The sequence below is a fragment of the Streptopelia decaocto genome, assembly GCF_964273445.1.
Source record: "Streptopelia decaocto genome assembly, chromosome: 1".
Classification (NCBI taxonomy): Eukaryota; Metazoa; Chordata; class Aves; order Columbiformes; family Columbidae; genus Streptopelia; species Streptopelia decaocto.
In genome coordinates this window covers 118611507-118638377 of record NC_138663.1, presented here as the reverse complement: position 1 = coordinate 118638377, position 26871 = coordinate 118611507, and the positions used below count along the sequence as shown (strand labels likewise).

At 40.9% G+C, this 26871-nt stretch overlaps 1 protein-coding gene across 1 annotated transcript in view; it reads left to right on the top strand.

The window, feature by feature from the left end:
• Nucleotides 1-3840: 3840 nt before the first annotated feature.
• The window catches only part of PCP4 (Purkinje cell protein 4), a 53966-nt gene continuing 30935 nt past the window's right edge, over nt 3841-26871 (top strand). The window contains exons 1-2 of the mRNA XM_082061475.1: nt 3841-3944; nt 23628-23679. Coding sequence (XP_081917601.1) covers nt 3936-3944; nt 23628-23679 — 61 coding nt within the window. The 5' untranslated portion in view covers nt 3841-3935. The remainder of the gene's footprint in view (nt 3945-23627; nt 23680-26871) is intronic.

The following is a 26871-nucleotide window of genomic DNA, read 5'->3' as shown; positions in this document are numbered from 1 at the left end:
AGAGAGGTAACTAAAAACTTACTCTTTGCAATGCATTTGTGGCCTCTGGCTCTTCTTGCGACGTGCCTGCGTATGTTGTACACAGCACTCCTCTTCAGAACATGAATACTAATGCAATATACCCACAATTACTTTTCAGTGGAAAATGTTGTCACATAATACAAAAGCTTCTTCAGGGGCTGCACTTCAGCATATTTACTTTGGGTCCTTACAACATATTGATACTCCCAAAGCTGCAGAACAAATTGCTACTCATGCACTGAACTCTTACGACGCTTATTGCCCACTTGGTCCACTCACAACGAGAGATGAAAAATGCCAGATGCTGGTAGAGGTCCTGGAAATATTGCCATAATAAAAGACGGCCAAAGACAATATTTTCAGTGGGGTCTTTCCCCTCTTTTCTTTTCACTAGTAAACTGGAGAAGCCTCAGGGGAAAAAAAAAAAAAAAAAAAGGAAGCTCTGTTCAGGTTTCAAATTCATGAAAAGTAAAGTCCCTGCAGCATTATGATCCCAGGTTGTGAATGGCAGGATTCATACTTAATCTGTACTTAAAAATCATATATTCATTCATTTGGTGAGATGATTCTTCTCCAACCGCCTTGTGCTGTGAACAAACTGTTTTTTTTTTTTTAATGAAACTATGCATGTTTGCAAACACGACACTAGCTCAGCTTAAAGACGATCAAATACTAGTTGAATAATGTCACAAACTGCAAATATGCCACTGTGTTTAATGGGGCAAAAGGAAATCCTTGTCCTGCTGCTGGATGAACGCTGCATGGATTCACATAATGCTGCCCACCCCTCTACTTTCCTGCAAGACTGGGATCCCAGGTATCCTCACTGAAAATCAAGACCATGACAGTCCCAGTAACCAACTTAGACTAGTAACCACATCAGTGACTGAAAATTGCATTGGCTCTTACCTTGTCATGAGCCATCAAATTTCTCCAGAACAAGGATAAATTGTGATTTAGCATTTTCTTCCTGTCCAGAAGTCAGGGCAACAAGCTTCTGAGTTGATATAATAACATGTTTATTAGTCCAAGTAAATGGATATGAATGGATTCACAAAGGTAGGCAGGTCATGTCTTGCCAAGTTGGGAGGCCAATCATAATATAAAGGCAGAACTCTTCATTCTTCTTCAGAGACAATTCACGTCCTTCTCTGGCTGAGGTCTCCAGTGCCCATTTTCAACTCATGTCCTCAGCTTTCTCCACTTCTCTACCACCCTGAAGGAAAAAAGGAGTCAAACCATGTATCTTCCACCTTCCAGTTATCAACCCCTGCCCCAACTTGTGTCCCCCTCCACCTTTCTACCCCTTCTCCCTCATACCCCACATCCATGGCCCTTTGCAGGCCCTGGTAAAAAGTCTCCCTACATCTTTCTTAAAGGCCCCTTCCATGTACTGAAAGGCTGCAATAGGGTCTCCCCAGGGCCTTCTCTTCTCCAGGATGAACAACCCCAACTGTCCCAGCTTTTCCTCACAGGAAAGGTGTGCCATTCACCTGACCATTTTCATGGCCCTTGCTTCAATAGGTCTATACCTTTATTGTGCTGGGACCCCAGAGCTGGAGGTAGTACTGCAGGTGGGGTCTCATAAGAGCAGAGTAGAGCAGGAGGATCACCTCCCTTGACCTACTGACCACACTTCTTTTGATGCAGCCTAGGATATGGTTGTCTTTCTGAGCTGTGAGTCAGATCATGTCCAGCTTCTCATCCATTGGTATCTCCAAGTCCTCCACAAGGCTGGTCTCAATCCCTGCATCCTCCAATCTGTATTGCCACCGGTGTTGCCCTGGCACTGGTGCAGGACCTTGCACTTAGCCTTGTTGGAATTCATGAGGGTCACATATGCCCACTCCTCAAGTCTGTCAAAGTTCCTCTGGATGGCAGCCCTTCTCTCAAGCAAATCAACTGCACTACTCAGCTTGGTGTCATCTGCAAAATTGCTGATAGTGTCACCAATCCCACTATGTTGTTAATGAAGATATTAAACAGCATTGGTCCCAGTACACTCAGGGGACACTGCTCATTACTGGTTTCCATTTTGACATTAAACCATTGACTGCAACTCTTTGGGTGTAGTCATCCAACCAATTCCTTTTACATTTGACCATCCATCCTTCAGAGTCATGTTTCTCTGATTTAGCAGTAAGAATGTTGTGGGGGACCGTGTCAAGTGCCTTAGAGAAGTCCAGATAGATGACAGTCATAGCTCTTGTTGAGTACCTCAGTTTTCTTCATATCAGTTGTCACCAGATCTTCTGTTTTATTTACCAGGAGGGTAAATTTTCTTTAATCATCCTTTTCTGGCCAGTGTACCTGTGGAATCCCTTCTTATTATTCTTCCCATTCCCTGCCTAATGCAGTTCCAACTGTGCCTTAGCTTTCCTGATCCCATCCCTACACACCTGGGCAGCATCCCTATATTCTTCCCACCTCAGGTGGAGGACCCCAGCTCACCCTTGCTGAGAAGAGTGCTGGGAGGGGTGCTTGGTCAGGCCAGGGACAGGCTGGCATTCAGGCAGGAGCAGGCTGAAAGCTGCGGCATTGGTGACTGCAATGGAATGGCTCCATGTGCCCCTCCATCACTGAGCATCTGCTGATAGGTGGTATAGAAAGGTGAAGCTGCAGTGTCGGTTTCTCTGCAATTCAAAGGGGAAGGACGTTTTCCAGAGAAGTCTCACAAAATTTATTTCACTCTCTCTATTACCACTATAGCTGGACACAAATTTTGATGAAGAGAAGAGGTTGCTGCATGGTAGTCCCTGGAAGTGGAAAGGCTTGGCAAGCTTCTCAGGCTCTCCAAAATAATGCGTTAACTTTTTTATTGATTTGAGAAAAAAATTGAGGGAGTTAAGTGCATTCCCAGAGCAAATTGAACTTATATTTCTTCATAGATACATGAGTCAGAGCATCTGAATGTGTATTGCCAAATATAGTAATTGTGCTCCATCAAAAGATGGATGCTGGAGTATAACAGCACACTTTCCAAAGTTTTATTTTAATAATTTGTTCAGAACAATTACCAAAAGGAGTCTTTTCCATATATCTGTGAAAGCTGAAAGGTGGAGAAATGCTATGTATTTCAACAGAAATGGTAGCGAGCCCCACGTTATGACTTGCTGAGCTCCTCAGTAACAAAGAACAAAGCCAGGTGGTGGGGAGAGCAGTGAAACTTTGGCTGTTTTATCCGATCTGTACTCATTAATGTGCATTTTCCGGCCACCCCAAAACTGGGTGGTGGGCTCCATCCCCGGCTCCCGAGCAGAAGTCGTTGCCTCCCTTGCTGACTAGTCCCTTTCCTCTTAGGAGAACTGCGGTCTCCCCAAGAAGGGGAGCGCTGCTTCTGCCGCGTGCTTCATAGAATCATAGAATGTCCTGAGTTGAAAGGTACCCACAAGGATCATCGAGTCCAACTCCTGCCCCTGCATATGGCAACCCCACAGTTCACACCGTGTGTCTGAGGGCGTTGTCCAGTCTCTTCTTGAACACTGTCAGGTTTGGGGCCACGACATCTCCCAGGGGAGCCTGTTCCAGTGCTCCACCACCCTCTGGGGGAAGAACCTTTTCCTCATGTGCAACCTAAACCTTCCCTGGCACATCTTCCTGACATTCCCTCGGGTTCTGTCACTAAAGAGAAGCAGCAGTCCCAGTACTCGCGGGGGCTGGTTCCCGGGTGTGGGGAACGAGGACCCTCAGGGGCCCGGGGAAACCGCTGCCGCCTCCGCCGCCGCCAGGGGGCGCCGCGCCCTCTTGGATGACGGGAGCCTGGGGGCTCGGCGAGGACGCGGTGCTCATTGGCTGGCGCGGGCCGGCCTGGGCGCGGGGCGCCGCTTCTTAACGGGCGGCGCGGGGCGGCAGGAGCGTTGTGCCGGGCGGGGCTGCTGAGAGCTGGGCTGTCGCGAGCCGGGCTGCCGCGCGACATGAGCGAGGTGAGCGGCCGGTGGGATGAGGCGGCCGGTGGGATGAGGCGGCCGGTGGGATGAGGCGGCTCCTCGGAGAGCACCGGCGGGGGCTTTGGCGGGGCGGGGGGGGAGCCGCTGCAGCCCCTCGTAAAGCGTCTGGGGCGTGGGGCAGCACTTGGCGTTGGACGTAACTGTCACCTTCTGATGAGCAGCTGGAGTGGGCTGGGTGCTTTCCTGGCGGGAAAGCGGTGAGGCTCTGCTGTTCCTCTCAGCAGAGCTGATGGACCCGAGAGGTGTCTTTTTGCTGGGTGGTGAGTCTGGAATAGGCAGCTTCTGTTAAACCCTGCCTTCTGATAAAGAGATCTCTATAGGTGTGTATGTGCCTTCAAGGCAATATTTTACCCTTTGAAGTACCATGTGTATCAGTGGTGAATCATTCATTTAAAACTCTAATAATTTAAAGATGTATTTAGTGCTTTCGTATGCAGATTTAGTAAGTTGCATGAAAGTTATCTGCTGGAGCTCATGGAAAAAATTGCCCTGTTCGTAGCTGGATGCTGATGTGAACTTTATAAATAGTGTCCTAGGAAGGACTGCAGTTAAAGAAAAAAATGTAAACAGTGCCAAACATGTAAAGATCACTTGTACCCTTATAAATAAATAAGCTGAAGATTCTCAGTTGTGGTGTTTTGCGGTGGAAAAGTTCTCTGGAGCAAACTAGTGTTTTTGTTATGAGAAGTGTCACCAGGCAGGGTGAGTACTTGGCCATGTAGTCAGTCAAGTGCTGTGCAGGTTTAGCTGGTGTTCTCTAGTGGAACTGTTTCTTTGGGAAGCAGTAGAGATACCTGATAACTATGCCTTACCCAGCATCTGTTTTGGAGGCTGTTTCCTGTTAGAAAAGACCTGCTGCTTCATTAACAGATGTGCATTCTTTTCTTAGCAGCAAAATTAAGAGTGACATCAAGTAAGATTTTACTAGTTTTTGCACAGGTGTTACTCTGCTGTACCTTTAGATGGATGAGGTGTAAACCTGGGACAGAGTAATGTAGTAGCAAGGTCTCTGGCTCAGGTATTTATGAGGAGAAGCTTACATCCTGGCTTGCAGGTCAGGCTAAATGGGGAAAGCAGAGGAAATCCTCATGGTGCTTTTCTGCTGTTTGTGGAGACCAGGCAGTCCAGGTGTAATGCACCAAACTCTTCCTGACTTTTCCTTGGTTGCTGCCTGTATTTGTATCAACTGGACAGAGTTTATGCAGTGTCAAATTCCCTTTGCCACCCAGGCTAGCTGAAGTGTTCTGTGAGATGCCACAACTATATTCTAATTCTTAAAGATAGCACTCTACAAGGCACTCTCTCTTTATAGCCCTGTGCTAGGTTATATTTGCCCAGTAAATTAGCCCTTCATAGTTAGATTGCTTGACTTTTGGATTTTAAAAGTCCTGATAAACATGGAGATCATCCCGCACACCAGCGGATGGGTTCTCTATTCATAACACATTTCCTTGTGCTTTCACAGAACATTATTTCTAGCAAATCCTCAGAGCTGAAAATTGTCTCTTTTACTGGTGCAGCACTGAGCCCTGTATGTGTGACACTTAGTGCTGCTCTCAATGTCTTCAGCGCTATTGTCATTCAACTGACAGAGTTGGAGAGTTTATCACTCAGAGCTCTAATGCAGAAAAGCTTCCTTGCTGTTACTTGCCTGTCAGCTATTAATCAATAGATTATTCTTTTTCCAAAAGGCAGATGAAAGCAACTGGACCACCCCAAACCACCTCACTGCAAGAGACTCTTGTTAAAGAATGAGTCAAAAAATATAACAGAATGCAAGCTCTTCAGACATCTGTTTGTATTTGGATTGGGATGGAGTCTTGGTGGATTTCACTTTTCATGCTGTAAATGAAAAATATTTTTCTTTGTGTTAATCTGCCAGAAAAATCTGAGGACAGGGTGACTGAAAGTGGCTCATCTAGAGCCATCAAAAGATTATCCTAAATAGAATGGTGTTAGGAGGGTGTGAAGGTTTTTTACTTTATTTTAACAATTGTCAGGATTTGAGTGGAGCCTATGTGGTTGCAGGAATCTCTGAAGAGAGCTTTCATATCCTTCAAGATATTTGCTGAGACTTTACATGGATTCTTATTTTACCACTTCAAGCAAAATTAACTTATTCCCTGCTATATGGGCAGTGATTATCAGTCTCCTGGTGAGGAAAGCTGAACAGGAAGCATCCATTAATCTGACTATAGTTTTTTCTGTTTTCTAGCAGCTAACTTATTTTTCAGGAAGGATAAAGAACTTGTCTACAGAAAAAAGCCTACGATGCTTCCTCTGCAATATTTGTCTGAAAATGTGTTTAAGGTGCTCTGTCTGCTGGGCAAAGGTCTGGCCCTGTAACTAGTTACAGGGAACTTGAGGTGTAAGAGTTTACCTTGTAGCGTTGCAAAACATGGTTAATGCTTCTTGCTACTTAGTTTTAGAGGCAGACAGATCACTTAGCTGTATTGGGAGCTGCTCAGGAACGTTACTGTATACTGAAATGCATTTTCAGATGTTGAAGTAGCTTTGAAAGTCTGTCCTCAGATAACCAAGGAGCCTGTTGTTTAGGTCTGTAGGTGTTTTCCTTTCTTTTTAATGAGTCTAGAGAGAAGAACCATGCTGACAGCTGTTCTCAGTGAGCACGCATGAGATACAGCTCTTCTTTCATTAAAGTTCTTTGGTCACGTAGGATGAACTGGAGGAAGTAATCCTGTGTAATGAGCTCATAGGCTAATGCCAAATCTCTATTCACAGCCAGAAGTTTTACCAGTGAGCCTCTAGACTTGCAGCTGGCATAAATGTGATTCACCCCAGGGAATCCTGTCATCTTATCTGTTGTCTCACATGTTGCACATGATGTCTGGTCATGGTGACAGTATTCCTCTGGTACAAAGGTTCACAAGAAGCATTCATCATACAAACATTTTTACAACAGTCACTGCCACTCTTGCCTCCTGTGTTGAATGATTCTGGCTGTCATAAGGAATAAGGTCTGGACTTGGGAAGGTGCACACTTAAACATTAGGGTGTTACAGACCTGGATGCTGTTCCAGTGGCTCAGGGATGAAGTGCCTGTGTAAGGAGTTGGAGTTTAAAACAGCATTAGCAGGGATTGCCTTGTCAGATGCATTTATTTCTGTTTGATGTTAAAGGGTTAGAGGTATTGCTGTGGTAGGGGAGGAGTTCAGCTTTAATGTGCTATTTAGGTGTCTAACTTTGGGAAAACTGCCTAATCAGCCCACATGCCTGAGGTACCTATGACTTAAGGGAAGAACTTGCATTTTAAGAGCCTTATGCAACGTGAGTTAAGTGCTGTACTGATTGTCAAGGTGCTGATGCGCACCACCTAAGGCAGGGTTTGAGCTAGCAGCTTTATGTATTTGAGGAGCAGTCAAGCTACCAGGCAGTAGCAAGAGTATTCTAGATTTCTTTTTGAAACAGGGTTCAGGCAACTAGGCACACAAAATTCATAAGGCAGATGAAAAGAGCTGTTAAGGCTTTGACTCTGTAGGGTGCTTAGGTTGTCTTAGTTGGGGTGGCTAAGAGCTAGGGACTTGGTATCTGCACCAATGTGTGGTGTGTGTTGTGTATGTGGTTTTTTTTGTGTGTGTGTGGCTTTGAATACAAAGAAACCCAGATCTTTTCTTCTTCCTTGAGCTACAGCAGGCTATTTCCCTTTGCCTTATGGTACTTCTGAGCTTTTTGAATCCTGTAGCAACTGTTCTGTAGTGTCTACCTTCAAAAAGATCAGGAAGGGGGCTTGTGTTAACTGGGATGTGTAGGACATTGATGGGGGGTGAGCTGCAGACAGCTCTCCTCTGCAGCCTGGAATACTGAATCTCTGTTTTGGAGCTCAGATCACCTTCAGTAGGAGGTACTTGGGCAGCCAAGGCAGCAAAGATGGAAAGGTGATATGGCCTAACACTGGGCTAAAAGACTGCTTTTTCTGAAATTTGAGATTTACCAGTCGCTGGGATGTGTGTGAAACACTAACCACCAAGGCAGACTCTGCTGTTACTGTTTTCAAAACTGGTGATAACACATGGCCTGGTGGTTTGGGCATGCCTGTAAGCTGGCAGAGGAACAGAGGGTGTCTGCTTCCCTCTAGGTTGAGGGAGAACCTGGAACATATCTCTATCACTCTGGACAGGTGTGGTCACCAGGAGGCTGTTAGAGATTGACATGATCAAGTGTGACATGTTAGGCATATGTGAAAGATTCTGCCTTATACTCTAACTGCTTCAGGTAGTTATATGGGAAAACTGGAATTCTTTTGTGTGTTGCTCTCTGAGTTCAGTTGAATCTGTTCCACTGAAATGGTATTTAGAGTCTTAGAACCAGATGTATTTATATATTGAAGTGAGAATTGTACACCAATAATCCTGATAACACTAAATCAAAGGGCTGGTGTTTGAAGGGGGGGAAATGTGCTATTTTTTTTTAAGGGAGCTCCTGTTCTCTTGTGTCATGCTTACAGTCCTGAGGGTTGTCTAAGCCAGACAATTGTCTTAGGGGAGCCCTTCTGGGGGTGTTTTTCAGATACTGCCATGACTCCCAGCTGTTAACTATTGGCCTCACTGAGGTTATACCCAGAATGGGTACACAACTGTATAGATCTAAAAAGTGCAGCAAGAACATGGCAGGGTGGAGGAGGAAATTCTGCAGCTATTATAGGATGGGGGTGGAACTGAGAAGGCACATGAACATCAGCTTTTAATTTTAACTCACATCTATTTATTAGCTGAGTGGTAAATTGCTTCTTGAAAGAGGCGGAAGAAGGGAGAACAATAAGTTTTAGATCTGTCACTTTGCCTACTCCTTCCATCAGTGTGGTTTCAGTGGAATCAAGCATCTTTTAAAATAGCACTCAGAAGTCATGTTGGAAATTGATCTTAATTTGGTGAAACTGTCAGACATCCTGTTTAGAAAGAAATATGCTGGTTTTCTTGGAATGTGTTGAACGCCAACAGATTCAAACAACATAACACTTCAATAAAGGGCAGTTAAATTTAGTAGTGTGCTTCAGGTACTGTTTCCCTGTAAAAGAGTAACTTAAAGCAAAAGCTGCATTTGTAAAACAGAAACTCCAACCTTTATCCTGCAGTACTTGATAACAGAATATCATTTCAGGTTGCAGAGGCATATTAGTTTCTAGTCCAATATCCCTAAATTTCTAATGCATCAGCAAGGTTATAAGAGTCATCTTCCAGCAATTTCTATGTAACTAGATCATGCTCATGATGAAATATGGTGTATAGTAGCAGTTAATTTAAACAGGAACAGTGGTGGTCTTTTCATTGCAGGTTGTTGGGTGCTTGTCTATTGACTTAAATGAAGTATTTGATTTCCAGGCCACTATTTGCTCTTGTCTGTCTTGTGTACTGCTGTTGTTTGGGGTGTTTGTTTCATGGTTTGTTTTTTTTTTTTTTGGGATGACTAGGAATATGTCAGTGTTTACATGTTTTACCTCTTATCTGTAACTTTAACTTATAACAGAATGGCTAGACACTGGGTATGTAAATCATGAGACACCCACTTCTTGGCTGAGGAGGACTGGGAGAAGAGGTTTGTGTGCATCAGAAGAAAGCTATGCCTTTCTTCATCCTGTCAGTTGCAAAAGAGCCTTAGATTCACTGAGCTGTGTAACACTTTCTTCCATGCAAGCCATAGGATCCTCTAATGCAGATGAAAAACATACCTTTTCTTAGAGGGAGAATGTATTCTGTTTCTTTCTTCAGTTCTTTGGACATTGGGTTTCTAAATAAAAGATAGGGTAGATAAGGAGAAATGAGGTCAAATCATAACTTGTAAATCCTTTTTCTCCTTCTACTTTTAATTAAGAAAATTAGTATTTATTTATCTTATGGAAAGAGATGGAAGAGACAAATTGTATAGGCTATCTTAATAGGAAAATGAATGGCAATCTTAATGGGATAAGCTCAGATCAAGCAACTGCAGAAGAGTTGCAGTTGTGAAATTTATTTTGAATGACAGGATTTGAAGTAATAATCTACCCCCACTCTCCATGTCTGCTTCCTCTGAGACCAGGCTACTCTCCTTATAGGTAAGCTTGCAAGTGTTACATAGGCTAGGTCTTTGGCAGGTGCTGTCTCATGTGATTAATTCCTACCAAGTAGGATATAGCCTTATTTATGCACTAACATGAAAATTGGAGGAAGAAGCACAATTTTAGTCAGAAAATAAATGAAAATTATCTGCCTACTTGCCTTGAATATTAGTTACAGTTGAACTGTCTTTCCTCTTAAATGAAAAAGTACTTTACAAATACTGAATGTTCTTACATTATCACTTTAGTATATAGTGTGTGAAATGTGATGTGAACCAGTGGTGTAGCTGATACTGTGAGTACTGTAACTGTAGACAGAATGATATTTGAGATCTCCTCTATTAAAACTGAAAGTAAGGTGGGGGAAAAGGGGGAAAAAAAATGTAAAAAGGGGTGTCCTTCTGCCTGTCTTTGGAGACTGTAAAGATTCCTGGACTGAGACAGCAAGTGGATGAGGAGGGTGGTGGCACTGGGTGTGAAGGCTTCAGATTTTCTAAGGTGAGGAGAGACAGGGCTCTAACTAAGCAAAATATATGCAAGTGTGCATTTAGTGTTTTTAACACAGTCTTATCATCAAAATGCCTGAAAGAAAGGTCTGAGCTGTTCTGTCACCAGCACTATTTGCTGTTTTTTGGCTGGCAGGTTTGACTCTAATGGTGCTGTGGATAGTGGCTGCTAGATCGTGCCAGCAGGACTAGAAAGCTGCAGTAATAGAACTAGAGAAACCTGAACCAAATGTTCAGGTTATAATGGCTTAAACTTGGAAGGGGCATGTACTGCTGTGCTCTTGAGCACAGAAAGTTTGTGCTAGATAACAGTGCAACATGAGTTTCCTAAAAGTGAGGGTGAAGAGGGGAGGCTTATAGGGATCCTGGCTAGTTGTATACACTGGTGCAGAGATATTTGGAGGGGTTTTAGGTGCATCTTTTCTGTGAATGATGGAGCACAGTTCAGAAATTCCCAAGCTATCTCTGACTAGGGTTGTTCCTGGAAAAAGGACAATTCCATGTTATGCTAAAGCTTGTTAATCTTGACAAAAGTTAGAAGGCTTTTCTTGAGTGAATCAGTGAGACAGCTGGAACAGTCCTGTGAAGTCAGCATCTCCACTAGGAACTAGTAGGATTGCATGTGAAGCAGTTTTTCACGGGAAGTGCATTTGTTTTGTAGGGGGTGGAGGACAGCTTTCAAGGAAATTGGGGATCTTCACAGCTTCAAAAAAAATCACTGGGTAGAGTGCTGGAAAGCAGACAGTATCATTGCTAATACATGGGCGTGTTTTGCCATCTGCATGTGTCCTCTGTGACCTACAAAATAAGCCTTACTATCCAGCAAGTACCACTGGTTTGGACACCTGGCTGTCAATCTGCCTTGTTGGTGACTTATTCTCTATGAATCTAACAGCAGATGGATTACCAGGCATTGGAATAGTAGTTGAAAACATTCTGACCATAGGAGAAGATAAGTGATCATGATCTTGATAACCTTAGCCTTGAAATTTAACTCTTAAATTGGTGCAAGTGTTCAGATGAGGCAAAAATTAATAGATCTGAGGACATCTTTGATTTCTTGAGGATTTTAGTAATATTGGACCTATTCCTACTCAGTGTATGAAGGAAGACCAGTGATATGTGAGGATGTTTTTGTAAGTATCATAGCACTTTCCCACAATAATTTTGGCTTTGGTGGCTAATTGGTGTTTCTGATGCAGACATTCAACTGATCCTTCCCTGATGGGTGCCACTACACACACACTGCTGTACCTTTGTGTCTCTTCTAAGAAGCTGTGTGTGTTTCAGAAAAGCCCTCAGTGGGCAGTAGGGAGAAGTTTGGTTGAACGGATGAAAGAGTGCCCTTTTCTACTATGGGAAGAGGAAACTGAGCTTTGGATATCTGCGATGAACTTCTCTCTAAAAAAGAGCAAACAAGCAGAGTGCAGACATCATCAGATGCAACACAGTCTGGTGAAGGAGAGAAGCCTGCCTGAGATGAACCAGAATGTAATGCCCAGCTAAATTTGAAAACACATTTGAAAATGCTGAAGTCCAGCACTGGGTGAGGCAGTAGAGGAGGGGTAAAGAGACAGAAAAATAATTCTCAAGAATCACAAGTATGTCTTCCATTTGAGTTCTAGGACATTTCATTCTCTAGCTTGAATGTTTCATGTAATAGGATGCTTGCTGTCTCACTCTCTTGTTGAAAATATGCTTCTCTTTCAAATCCCCCAGGATGAAATTATTTTTGTTTTAAAATACTGAATACTCTGGATGTTTACTCTTTTAAGCACATAATTTTAACACCAATTGAAATACTGCAAAGAATACCTTTTGTTCAGATTTGAAATACTATGTTGTGTCTTGGAAGGAAACCTGAATAACGCTGAAATCTGGTTCCTTGAATTTCAAACATGCATTAGTAAAATGTGATGTAAAGGGAGACAGAAGGTAGAAACTGCTGCAAATTAGAATCTTTAACTTCCTAGGAAGGAAGAGGAGGAAGAGCACACTAGGCAAGTGGGGATGGCTAGGCAGGCATCTTTCTGCAGGTGACATGGTAGAAAAATAAGACTTAGCTTCATAGCTGCTTCATACATATCAGTACTCCACTCAGATCTGACAGATATATGCTCACCACTGGAAAAGAGAGCAGACACATTGTTGGCTTGGCACACTTTAAAATGCATGTGCCAGCACACATGTGCTGAAGTTTAAGCAGGGCAGCCAAATGCCTAAGGCAGGCCAACTTCATGCCAATTTTAATTTACTAGTCAGACTTGGCTAGCTGTCACATCTTTCCTTCAGCATATTTTACAAGCTATTGGATAGCACTAATATCCAAACCAAGTTGAATGAACCTCTCAAGTAAGGCTACAGGAGACCGTGTTGTTTCACAGGGCTTTGTTCTGAGCACTGCCTTGTGTTCCTTGCTTGGACTAGAAGCCTGGTACATTTCAATACTGGAACTGGACTTACAGGATGGACCTGCACTTGCAGAAACATTGGTAGCAAAGGATCTAGAATTAATGGTGCAAACAACAAAAGGTGCAAATTATCTGAATTCTAGCAGTATCTTTTGAGGTCATGTGGTGTAAGCCTTTAATAGATGTTTTTGTCTGGCTGCAGTGTGTCAGGCAGCACACAGCTGGATCTGAGTGAATGGTTTTATCTGCTTCTGCAGGTAACTGCTAAGGAACCTATTTTCTGAGTAGTCACGGGATGGATACACTAGAATATTAACAAAATGCATGACTCTCTTCTGGAGCAGCTCATTAGGATCCTTTTTAATGGCATTGCATGATAGTTTGCTGTGTTCATATCTGCAAAAGGTGAAAATGCCTGGTTGGGTAACATTTTTCTTTCACTTCATATACAAGGCACAAAGCGCAGGATAGAGCCTGATACATAGTGGGAACCTGAAGGCAGAAGTAATGACTGACTAGTTGGAGTGGAGAAATGTGCAGGTTTTTATTGAGCTTGAATTGGAAAATACTATTCAGTGGAGGGAGAGAGGCTTGCTGAATCTGCCTGACCACATCCCCTGGATTTATTCCATGGTTAGAGCACTGCAGGAACTGTAGAACATTTAGTCTTAGGGCAAGTAATCTGCTGGGTCTGTCCTGGGACCAGGGAACTACCTGCAGCTGCTCAGTGCAAGTTGCTTTATTTTCTCTGCTGCTAGTAACAATGAAGCCGATAGCAGCATCAATTTCACTGAGCCACTGCAGGGCCCTGGGAGCTTCTGATTTACAGAAATCCCTAATTTTGGCCAGCTCTTGGACAGAGCTAGTGACCTGACTTTTGTTCTGCTTGCTGTGTGTGCATTTGATTGCTCTCTCTGATTCCTGGCAATCAAGGTGACCTTGTGCATCACCCTGTGTTTTCCTTTTTAGTATGGCTGGGTTGTTTCCAGTTGCTTAGCTGCTTAGACTCATAGTGCCAAGACAGCTTTGCACTGAACTGCATCATGCATTGAACAAAGCAGCTCCTGCAAATCTCAGCAGGTCAGTACTGATACAGGTTTGAATAATGTGGGACAAATTCTCTGTCAGGTGAGGCCCCGTTTTGAGGCAGCTTCAGCAGCCAATTCAGGGTTCCCCTCGCATGAGTCTCCTTATGGCATAGAGCCAGAGATAACAGGTTTGCGTCATCTCTCTATGCAGCCCCTGGGCAGGGTGCGTTGCCAAGGCTGCAGAATGTTCTCAGTCCAGTGATTCCCCTGCTACTGGAGTAGCCCTAAAGTTACTGTCATAACTGCGGATGGCTCTGGGGCTGCTTGGAGTTGCTCTCAGTGACCAGACTGCCTGCCTGGGGGTTTGAGGAGTAGAGTTAGTGATGCATAAACATCCTCGCTGTTGTCTTGAAAATCAGAAGACTTTGCCCTAGGGTAAAGGCAGAAAGTTCCTTTGCATGGCAGCTTGAAACTGCCATAATTAATACCTTTTAAAACCTGGCTGCCCAGTAGCTAGTGCAGTCTAAGACTGTAATAACATCTGTTTACCTCTGAATATATAGGAAATAGGAATAAGTGAGAAAAATATTTTTTAATTGTACAACTGGAAGTAAAGAAAAAAGCCAGAATTTTTCAATCTGGGAAGAAGCAGCCTGTTTTAATAATAGCCAATATGATCAGATATGAAGCAATTTGTCAGTGCAGACTTTTGCCATTAATAACCCAAGCTGTCCCTTTAAGACAGCCTCTAACTCAATTACAGCTGAGTTTGTAGCTCAGCAAATTAAATTACCCTGAACTTCAGAAGGGTTTGGAAGAATCAAATATAAAGTAAATATTTGTTACAAAAACACCATCCATAATCCGTTATATTGTGGCTCAGCAAGGACCTAACCCATTAATTTGCTTAGGGTGCTCTTCCTATCTGGGTATGCTAATATTAAAGGATACCCAATAGACCATCTGAATCCAAATGCTGTTCCCAGGTCCTGAATGTTCTGATTTGCTCCTAATCAGATGCCACAGTCAGTTGCCATCAACTGTCTGTTTTGCCTGTGCAGGTGGCTAAGGCTTTTAATTTAGGCTGCACAGATGTACCTGTGTTGTTCCATGATTTGCTCTGTTGCGGAATAAAGATTGCTAGAAGGTAATGCAAGCTCAGAGGGAGATAACAGCATGCTATATTTTGTGTTTTGAAGCACTGACTTGCTCAGATTTCCAGTTCCCAGAACCAGTTGCAGTGCCTTCTCCCCAGAGTACTCTGCCTATTCTGTTGCCCTGGTACAACTGTTTGTGGATCAGAGATGCCAACTACATTACTGAAATGATCAACAGAAACAATTAAACTATGTAATTTTTTTTAGCAGGATCATTTAAATGATTGTTTTCAACACTTCTGATTTATTTTTAACTTGAGTAATTTTAGTGCTCCTATTTTCTGTGTGACCTTGCAAACAATTATATCCAAACAAATGATGCCTTGGTGATGGGAAGGTGTGGCTAGATTGGGCTAGACTGGGAAGTGGGAGCTCTTAAGGCAGGTTTCCTGCCCAAAATGCCCTTTCTGGCACTGTAGTGCCAGGTCTGGTGCTACCAATAGATAAGAAATAATAGGAGAAAAAAAGACCACCTTAAGCTTCATTTATGCCATCTAGCTTAATCAATTTTTATGTAATTGAAATATTCCTCATGGGTCACCTTGATGTTTCTTATCAATTTCCAGTGTAATTAGGACACGGGCTGTATCACCCATGTGCAAATCAGAGCTGAGGTAATTTTTAGGCAAGTGGTGTGAGAAGGCATATTCTATAGTTGATTTTTACCATTTTTGCTCTTTGCTAAACAAAACATAACATAACATGCAGTTTAGAGAAATTCCACAATACAGCACTGAGTTTCCTACTCATGTGAGTAATTCTGGTGAGTTGAAGGCAACTATTTGTCCACATATGGGCTATCCCTGTAAATAAGCCTTGCAGGATCAAATCCTCTATTTCCTGGGGAAGGAAAGAGGGATTACTTCTCATGGTTGGCATGGTAGTTAACAGGATTTGGGAAATACATTCTTGCAGCTGCTTTCAAAATTAACTTCAAAGATTCCGTTAATCCGTGCCTTGGAAAAAAATTGTGATTACAATGTCTTTGGAGAAATATCAGCTTAATAATGTTTTAATTCAAAATAACCTAAATATTAAGCAAGCTACTGTTTGTGCTAATTATGTTTATTACATTTGGTGTTGGTGTAAATATTCTGTTTAGAACACTATATTGAATTAAAATACAAAATCAGCAGGTTTTTACTGTGCTGATTTACAAACTAGAGACCGGCATTGGCAAAAAGTGAGGCACAGTGAAAGGTCTTCTCTGTGATATTAGAATATTAAAAAAAAAAAAGTATTGTGAGTTCCTGTATCCCAGACAGTGATTTTTCTCTACCCGTTTTCATCAGGTGGCTCTTTAACCTGGAAGTGTTCCGGGTGCTGAAGCTCTGTCTGTGTACATGCAAAGTACCTGTTCTGAGGACATATCTCAAACCAAAAGCTCTGTCTGGACAAAAGTGAACAAATCAAACCTCTTGAAACTGAGGCAAATGTCCTAACTCTCCTAACACCCCTGTGATTAAGGCACTCTGCCCATTGGGTGGAGTATGCATTTTTGCATAAACATGAATAAAATGCATGTTTTACAGGGATAATCACCACATTGCAAACAAAAACACCCAGGTTCAGGGACTGTAACCCTATCTTTCAACTACTGTGAGAAGTCCCAGCTTCAAGGTTACTCCTTCAGTTCTCATTGCTTTTTCTGTGCCTGGCTGTCCAGTGGGTTGACATGAGGGTTGGGGCTTTCCACCAGCATGCCTCCATGTGCTCTATCATAGGAGTTGTGGGTTCACCCTGAGTAAACAGTACCTAAACCTATGTGCCTTCCTTCCTGGAGAAATGCAGCAATCAGTATATCAGCAGTCAACCTGGTAAATTGTCTGTTTTTCATACAGGTTGCAGCTTGTATGGACAGGTGTACCTTGAATATAGTGCTTTCTTTCTGTATTTGAAAGTAATATTTGAGACTTAATTTGCACCAGTGTAAATGACTGTCAAAGATGTGAGGATATGAATGCTGAGGTCCAGGTTTTGTCCTTTATAGAAAGATGAAAGGAAATTATGAAGAGATTGTATCTTGCCCAAATCATTGCAACAGTAAGAGCCAAGCACTGGTCCACAGTGTCTAGAAGGAAAATAATCTGTAGTTACCCATGGCTATGTTGTTAATTTCTGACAAATTTACTGTGGTTTCTTGCATGACAATATGCATGTGTTTGCATGCTCATGTGCCTTCAGTGACTACAGAAGTCACAGAACACCAGTGCTGATCACTGTGCCAACTTCTAGCCACTGCAGTTTGAATGCTGTTGGTTCATCTTAGCCCACCTGTGGAGCTTTAATTAAAATAGCTATAGGAGAGTCTTAGTAAAATTAAGGACAATTGAGAGCTAGTCAAGCAGAACATTGCTTGACCCATGAAGTCAATTACAGAAATCATCAGTGCCAAGGATTTAGTTTTGACAGCCAGTATTGAAAGATGGCTTCTGGCACTCTTGCTCTGGCAATATGATGCTGCCCTGGCAATGCATGACAGCCAGAAAACTGGCTGTGGAAAACTCCCTTTGTAAAAGAGCATGCAGAGAAGGTGCCAGAGTGTGAGAGTAGAGGCCATATCTTAAGGAACTGAGATCTTAGGGTGAGAGCAGCCAGGGAAAAGCAGTAGTGTCCAGAAAGTCACTTCTATCAGAAATGTAAGTTATCATTGGTCATAACCAGGAATGGACTGTTTTGTAGTGAAGTATGTGTTGATAAACTTTTCCTTTCTGTCAGGTGTCCAGAATCTGTATGTGATTTCTTACAAAGATGTATAAGGTAGAAGTAACAGATATTGTCAGATTTACCCAGCATTGAAACAAAATATTGGCTAGGTGTCCTGTACTCAAAGCAGTTACATTAAGTGTAGGTTTTGAAAGATACTTTCATTTCATAAATATTCAGAACCATGTCTATAAAAACATGGAAAGAAAGAGGAAGAACTTGGTAAAGATGCACAAATAGATCAGTGAGAAAAGCTTACTTATGTAGCTTCTAATGCAATTTTCATAACCATATTAGAACTTCTCTGAAATTCTTCACTTCTGTCTGCAGATGTTCTTTAGGTGACTAGCTGTTACTGATGTGAATGAACCTGTATGTCACAGAATTGGTTTGGGATTTACCATCTGTCTGTATTGCAGACCAGTTCTGAGAAGACTTACAATAGGAGAGAATGAGTGAAATGGCAGAATTTGTGCATGGCTCTCCAGTGGTACACCTTCTCTCCCATCTGTTCATCTTGGTGCTTTTTGATTTATAATTCAAAAAAATACCATAGTGCTAAAATGCCAGTCCCTTAATTTAGAGGCCAGGTAGCCCTTGGCAGCTTCAGTAAACAGATCTTTTTGTCACAGGAACATAATTTTTCCTGATCTTAACTTTTAATCTTAAATATGGTAATGTCTTTTGTTCTTATTAGCATATATACTGTCTTGTGGCTAAGAGTAATGTTTTTCACATCTAAAGGTGTGAAATACAGAATGCTATAGTTTCAAGTCTCACATGACATTAGAGAGAGCTTGTCAAACAGTGAAACAGAAATTTCTAATAAGAAGAGTTTAACCTAATTAACCACATTGAAGTCCCAAATTCTACAAACTGTAATCATTCATTCCAGGTCATAGCTCTTTGGTTCTTGCCCTTACTTAAATTTTGGATATTTGTCCAGTTTCTGACATACAGCTTGTGTTCTTCACTGGAGTGTGAAAGAAAAGCAATTGCAGAATTCCCTTTGATTTCAGTCAGCTCAAGATATCACCTCATCACATAATTATTTTCAAGTAGCATGTACACAGTGTATTGATCTACCAGCAGTAGCTAATGTCTCCCTCAGTACCCACTGTTTGTTTATAAATTTAACATCTTATCTTTTTCAAAAAACAGTGTTTTTGTATTTAGTGTTAAACATAGAAAACTCTGGGTTTTTAGAACCAGGGGAGCTGAATATAATATGCCTGGACAAGAAGGTATATAGAAAAGGAGGCTATGTGAATTATGTGGGTCCCACATTTGATAGGGTCCTCTGTTCCGTTTTTTTAATCCAGATTTCTGTAATTCATTATTTAGTGTGTAGGAAGGTGCATGCTTTGTAATGTCCTCAAAAATCTACCTAGGAAAAAACAAAGAAATGTACTATGAACTTTCAGGCAGTAATGGTTATACACTAAGTATACACTAAGTGCCTATAGTCTAATGAACCTCAACTGAGTCATATTTCAGTAGTCTAAAATTCTCAGTATGTTCAAAGATCAGCCAACACTAAGTAAATATAACTTAAGAATTTTGTTTCTTACCTTGTTCCTTGACAAAGTCAACCTTAATTGTCCTAATTTGAGGAACAGTACAGGAACTGTTTAGTTGTGAAGAACAGCAGGTAGAAATTGCTGTATCTCCTGATCATTCTGCTGTTAACTGGTAAGCTCTCCTGACTTGGAAAACATGGAAAGTCATTAAGCAAATATTTGTAGTGATGCAGTGACGTTTTTATTTGAAGGAAGGTTATAAACTTAATAAACTTGTAATTTTTTTCAGTACTTTTTTCATTTTTAGGCTAAAGCAGATGAATTCTAAAGTAGAAGGTTATGAAAAACTGAGGTGCTTATAAAATAGTTTTGATTCAATTTATATCTCTTTCAGATAAAATCTTGTACAGAGAACAGATGGTAGTGCAGAATAAGGGCTTGTTTGGCACACAACAGGCTGACCCACAGCCATTTTTGTGCTGTATTGTATAAACATGTATTTCCTTCTGTCACACACATGTAATGCCTTTTGTTAGGGATGCACCTGGTAGCAAAAAACCTTAAAAGCTTAGGATATGCATAGACTTCACTGCTGTTCCTCTAGCCAATGAGTACAGAACATCCTAATAACATTTAATGTTTCCATGACTTATATTTTTTGTCCTGAGTCAAATCTACACTGACTCTTTCTGCTATTCACTTCACAAAAATTTTCCACACTTTCCGATCTCTGAATTCTATGCATGGATGCTTTTTTTTTAATGTAGAGGGAACATTCTTTTGAAAATCTGCACCTGCTGCCTTACTGGGATACAGCCTGCTGTACCTTCATCCTGCATTGGGATGAAATGGCAGAATAATCACAGTATCACAGTATGACAGTATGTTTGGGACTGGAAGGGACCTCAAAAGATCATCTAGTCCAATCCCCCTGCTGGAGCAGGAACACCTAGGTGAGGTCACACAGGAACATGTCCAGGGGCGTCTTGTTATTATTGTAAAGGCTCATTTGTCAGAAGTTTCTGGTGGTTTCATGTCCCTGATATTGGGCTTTCTGTGGCTCATTGAAAAAACAAATAACCCCTCTGGCCCCAAGGATTCTGTAATCAACACCTGGTTACAATCCCTAATGCCGAGGTGTAATTGGACATGTAACTGAAAAGATCAGGCTATTTCAAAACAAGAACAGAATGTAAGATTAAAAGCAAAAGTTATGCTTGGGGGTACAGGAGGGGCTAGAGGAAAGAGTAGAAAAGCTGCTGCAGTAATTTCACATTCTTCTTGAAAAGTCCTCTGGGCTGCAAATTCACTTTTGGCCTTAGTTTGTACACCTAGGAGATTAATTTAGTACAGTTTTTCATACTACACTAGCTAGCTGCTGTGTATAGCACTGAGAATTTAACAGGAAAGAAAACCTGTTTTCTGTTTTCTTACTGGGATTTTGGGCATATGGCAGTAGTCCTTTTTCCTTCTTCTGACAAACTGGAGTGACTTTGATTTTGGAGAAATTTTTAATGATGTGCTTTTGTTCTGTAAAACCACTGAGTTAAAAATTAATATAGCTCCGAGCAGTCAAACTGTTTCCTCCTACGCAACATAGCAACAAAACTGTTTATCCTGTTTTACTGTATAGTCATTATGGTTTTGCACTCGTGTTCATTTTGGCTCTTTCTCCTTCATTGTCTAGTGGAAAGTTTATTCAGTGCTTCTGTCCTAGTGCTTGCCTTAGAAAATGCTGGGGAATTTTAGAAACAATTTTTGAATGAAGGAAGCTGGCTGCCAGTTGTAGGAAACAAAGTTACATTGCTTTTATTTTTTTTTAAATATCATTGACAACTTGGATTTTCTGTTTAAAACCCACACTCGGAAATAATATTGTTTTTCTTGTATTTCATCAATTTTAATTTGATCTGTTGTGTGTGAGGACAATATCTGTTATACCAACTTCTGGAGGGCTTTCATCCATTGCTTCTTGAAAATACCCTTAGTAACTTCTCACATTTAGTCCTCTTGTACTCCAAAGGGCATTAAAAATCTAAGCTTTGTTTTGCAGCCTGGGGTAGCATCATGAAAGGTGATGAAAGAAGCAAAAAACTCCAGCTGCTAATAATACCAGTGTCTTGAAAATGTTTTAAGAAATAGGTCCGCTGAATGTGTTGAAATAAAAGGTGGATCATCACATTGTATTTGGCTTTTTCATAAGCTTCAATGCCTTGTTAATGAGCAACTCATTTTCACTTTCAAATTCATTGCACTCATTTGGAAGACAACACAATGCTTATAGATCAAAATATGTGTGTAACTGAAGGAAAGACTATCAAAGCTTGTTTGGCAGACTTCCAGGCTTTGTATATGTCCAGTGGTCACCAAAAAAAGGAATGGCTGTAGAATACTTAGACTGATTTCAGACTTAAAGAAAAACCTTGACCTCATTAATAGAAAAACACTCATTAACTTAAGCCAAGTTTTTATTCATTTTCTTTGACAACTTTCCCCTTTCTCTGAGGGGAAATCCAGAGACACAAAATAAATGTGTGGATCCATATTCAAGCATTCCATCAATAGCAGACCGAACCTGACAGGTATAGCCCAGGGAAGAAAGAGAAGCTTTCATAAAGGCTAAGTAGCATAGCCTGAAACACTCAAGAAATAAGACAATTTGAAAAAATCATTTGAAAATAGGGACAAAAAAGCAGTATAGTTACGATTTTATAGATGGGGAAAATCCTGAATTTTTTGGAGGAGGAGGAGGTCCCAGTAGATTAACACTGAAATCTAGTTTCAGATATGGGTTGAAACTGAATTAAGGAAGTATTAACTAAATTTTAAATTAATGGCATGAAGGTTAATATCTTCAGCAAAACTGGTGGTTGGGTGGATTTATTGATTTCTGGATGTTAACTTAAGCTTTTGTGAAAGATGCTTATCCCTTTAGAATCCCATTCTTTGATGGTATAGGCAAAGTCTTCTGTCTTAGGCTTTGGGGCTCTGGGGAGAAACAAATATACTTCCATGTTATGAGGAGACTGTAGCTGTGGTTATAGACTCAGAGTTGTTTTCTCTAGGGATGCTCTGTCTCATTGCATGGAGTGAGATGAAGCAGAGCAGTAGAACACAGATATGCACGGAAGTCTGCTACAGGGAAGAAGATGAGAAACTCTACCACTGGCATGTGGATGCATGACAGACCATATGTAGCTCTTTTGTGTTCTCCGGAAGGGTTTGAAGAATTTTCTTTCCTCTTCTGGCTTCTCAAGTAAGGTTTTGTATTTGTCTTGATTAGCCTCATATACATTGAAAATGCAATCACTGTGGGAGAAGGACAGACACTAGAGCAATAGAGAAGGCTTTAATCAGATCTTCTTGAGTAAATACCTGAAGATAAATATGCCTGTATGAATTTTCAGAAGACAAGCAATATGACTGTCCCTATATTGGCACAAACCATTTGGTTTGCAGTGCTATTGCAGCTGTTAGCTTTCCTGATGCATGAGGATGTGCTACATCTGATAGCTGAGTGCAGCTGGATTTGTTACTGAATTTAATATTCCTAGTTTTATACATGTGCTACCCCAGAGGATGGATGATTTAATCTGTTTCAGTAATAGAAGCATGAATTTCTTATGCAAAATTATGCTAGATTTACTGTAGTAGTTTGCTAAGGTACCTTAATTCCACCTGTGAGATGCTGTCTCTGGGGGATGTTGCATAACTTTCACAGTGACCATTTCTAAGCTAGAAAGTCATGTAGTAGTGTAACCACACTAAAATATTCACAACAGCAGAGCTATATGTTTGGACTGCAGTGGTGTTTGCTACATGTCACTTTACTAAAAGTGACTTAAACCAGTTTTTCATGGAAAGCCAAGAGGCTATTCCTTGGGCACTGTGAAGTGGGAAGTTCCATCTCTACTTGTGGATGAATCTCTGGCCAAAGTTGAGTCAGAAAAACCATGGAAGTGGAGGCAGAGCAGGAATCTGAGGAGTTATCCTGCTGTAGTTCATACTCTTGTACCGCTGGAGACTTGGATTACATTTATCTCATCACTAAATGTACTAATTTTATGTAGCTGCAAGCATAGTTATACAGCTGTACCCAGATGGTACTATGTGTTCCTTTTCTGACTGGTAGGGTTTCAAAGCAACATTGCATGAGAGAATGACTATCCAAGGTATTGAGGAGAAAACAGACTGTAACTGCTAGTAATGCCAAGGGAGGCAACAAGCACATTCAGGTTTGTACTAACCACTTTTTTTTTTTTCTTCCCCTTCCCAGAGACAAGGGTCTGGAGCTACAAATGGAAAAGACAAGACATCTGGTGAGAATGGTAAGGCTAGACTTCTTTGATGGAAGGAGAATATTGAGTCGAATTGAGCCAAAATCATTTTACTGTAATGACAGATGTCAGGCAGTAGCACCCACCCTGGTTTCATATCTTACCTTTTGAATGTGTTTTGAAAACTGGAAGGGAATTCAGTGGAATTGTATCCTTTATTTTAGTATGTTCAAATTATCTACTGAAGTAGAGACCCAACTCCAAGCTTATACTAGGTAAATCAAAGGACTCTGTAGAAGTCAGTGCAGATACAAATGAGACCAGAGCAAGATAGTGTTAGGTATGTACAAAAATGACACAAGAGGCAAGGTTAAATATTATGAGCAGCACTACAGGAATGAGGAAGATGAACAAAAGTAACTAATTACAAAGGACTTGCTTATAAACATAGCTTTTGTGATCTGATCCCAACTAATTTTAGGCCTATAACTGAGATATCAAAATTAGAAGCCACGTGCATGGAGCTCATTTGAGTGTTGCTAAGGGTAGGCTATGGATGGAGCAGCTCACATGGCAGGACCATGTGGCAAATAAGCTTCTAACTGACACTCTACATAGGCTGGTGAATTTGGACTCATGCTCCACTGCTCTAAGGGGTGAGTCATTGTTGTTTTTGTTTTTGTTTTTTTTTTTTTTACTCTAACAAAGAGGCCAGCAGGAGCTGATTTCTGCCCCTTAGGTTGCACAAACAATTCTAATTGGAAGTGTTGTTTTTTTTTTTTCTGAAAGTAAGTCAAACTGAATTTTCAGTGAAATGAGCAATAGTTTCTTAGATGAAATCTCAGTTTATTTCCTGTAGGAGGCAAAAATGCTTTACACACAAATGATCATTTGATTGAAATCCAGTTACTGTCAAACATTTTCCAAAGGAAAAGATTTTGGTCAGTTTTAATTATATACCCAGTTAAATATAAGGCAGTGTCAGTTTGTAGACATTCATGAACAAGACAAGGATTAAACTATAGAAATATGTGATCTGCTTCTGCTTTATCATCCAATTATAACTGAAATATGTTCTGGTAGTTCATACTATCTACTGAAAAACAGGAAGAACATAAGTCACTTATCTGAAAAGCCAAGGGTTTTCCAAGATGAGATACTAATATTTGAGTGGTTATTTTGAAAAAGCGTTTTGGTTTTTGTGTTGGTCTGAAAAGAATTTTTGAGCCCTTTGAAGCAACATATCCTAAAACATTAAGAACCTTCATGCTTAGTTTTCCTAATACAGAGAGGTGACTTTCCCATAAGGGCTGTTTGCATAATGTTACAGTAAATGAAATCTGTAGATGATGTTCCCAATATGATAAAATACAAATTAGTGTGGGGAAAAAAAGAAATAAATATTGTCTTGTTACAGTATCTTGAATTAGTGAGAACAAACATACCCTGACAGCAAAGCCATTTGCATTCTTAAGTTAACAGGAAAGGAAAGCAAGCAAAGTTATGTCAGCCATTTGGGCAGCATGGGAAGCATGTTTTTCTCTTTACTGTTTGAGCACATTATGAACTGAGCTCATTTGCCTTGAATTTCTTCACGAATAAAACTGTACTGTTGTCAAGTTTAGCTTAGATTTACTGATCCTGCAGCCTTTTAAAAACCAAATCCTTTTATTCTCAAAGGGAATTTTGAGTGAGAAAAGGCTGCATCATTAATTTACCATTATATATGATTTAGTGGTAGCATAGTTTTTAGGTATAACATAAACAGGCAGATGTGCAGTTAATCTTAGACAAATAGATATCAAATATTTTTTGTAATAAAATTATAACAAAAACCTGTCAACTACATAAAATAGAGGAGCAGCAGGGGAGATGGAACAGAGTCCTCTGATCTCCCCAATCCAAATGCTTGCATGAAAATAAAGCAGAATCATAACTTTGAGATTAAATTCTAAATCAAAGAAGCAGAAATATGTAGCTCTTTGTCCTTATTAGCTCTGTGTAGTTAGAACTCAAGCAGAAGTTATTTTTTCCTCTGAAAACTGGGGTGTGCTGTAAGCCTACATACACAATGTAGATCCTCTGTTACATGTTTTTTGGCCCAAAAGCCTGCAATGTTGTTGCTGTAACCAGCTGATTCTTCATATGTCTGTTTCCCTGTCTAAAGGAAACTTTACCTCTTGCTGAAACGGGGAATGGGAGATAAACCAAAAACCCTTTCATTTTCTTGTTGAAAAATAAAAAGAAAGTTATGCTATGAAAATATCTGTAAATGCAAACTAGTCTTGTCACTGTCTTTGCTCTTGACTACAAGATCAGGAAAAGCTGCTAATACGAGCCCTAACAACAGATAAAGATGCTCAGCTCTTTTCAGGGGTTTTGATCCACACAGTGGAGACACTGCTATGGGTCAAGTTTTGTTTGTGCATTGTTTGTAGAAAATGAATTTTGGGTCTGTCTCTAGGCTGGCTCAAAATTGGAGAAAAGAAAACTAATGACCATGGTAATCAGTATTCTCCTTCTTTGAAGATGTGTGGCATTGCTGTCACTGTAAAGCATTCAGGGAAATTAAATCTCTGAAGATTCATTTTATGGTAGTGATGGTTTTTGTAGATGCTTATGAATGTGTTCTTGTTTGACCTTTGCTAGATAGCAACATTATATCCTTGGTTGTATTTAGTTCTTACCAACACAGCAGTGGTCTCTCTCAGCTAGTCTCCCTTCCAGTGGAGGATTCTATCACAAAAAATATAGGCTTAGTCCCAGGTTCTACTGAACTGCCATTGCCTTTTTCTAGCAGCCTTGCTTGTTGTCTCAGGGGGATAAGCAATGGAAAAGACTGAGCTTCAGAAAAGCCAGTATATTAGAGCAGTGATATGCCACAGTACAAGAGTTTGTGATAATGCAAGAAGAAAATCCTATACACAAACTGTACTGGTTGTAATGTTGATGAATGGATTGTTGTACCTACATGGGACCTTCATTCATCAGCAGTTATCTTTCCTCATCTGCCTTCTGGAATAATCTTCCAGATTCCTGGGTGATAAGGTGTGGGGGACAAAGCTCCCTCTTCTCTTTCAGAGCACTGATTACTAGCAGACAGGATTCCTCTCCACTCTGTTTTGTCTAATATATGCCACCATACCTTCTTTTATATAGAAATTTTTTTTTGCCAGCAACAAGCCTTGTAGTTCTTGAAGCTGTGTCAGCATTATAAGTACTGAATAGACACTCATGTTGGAG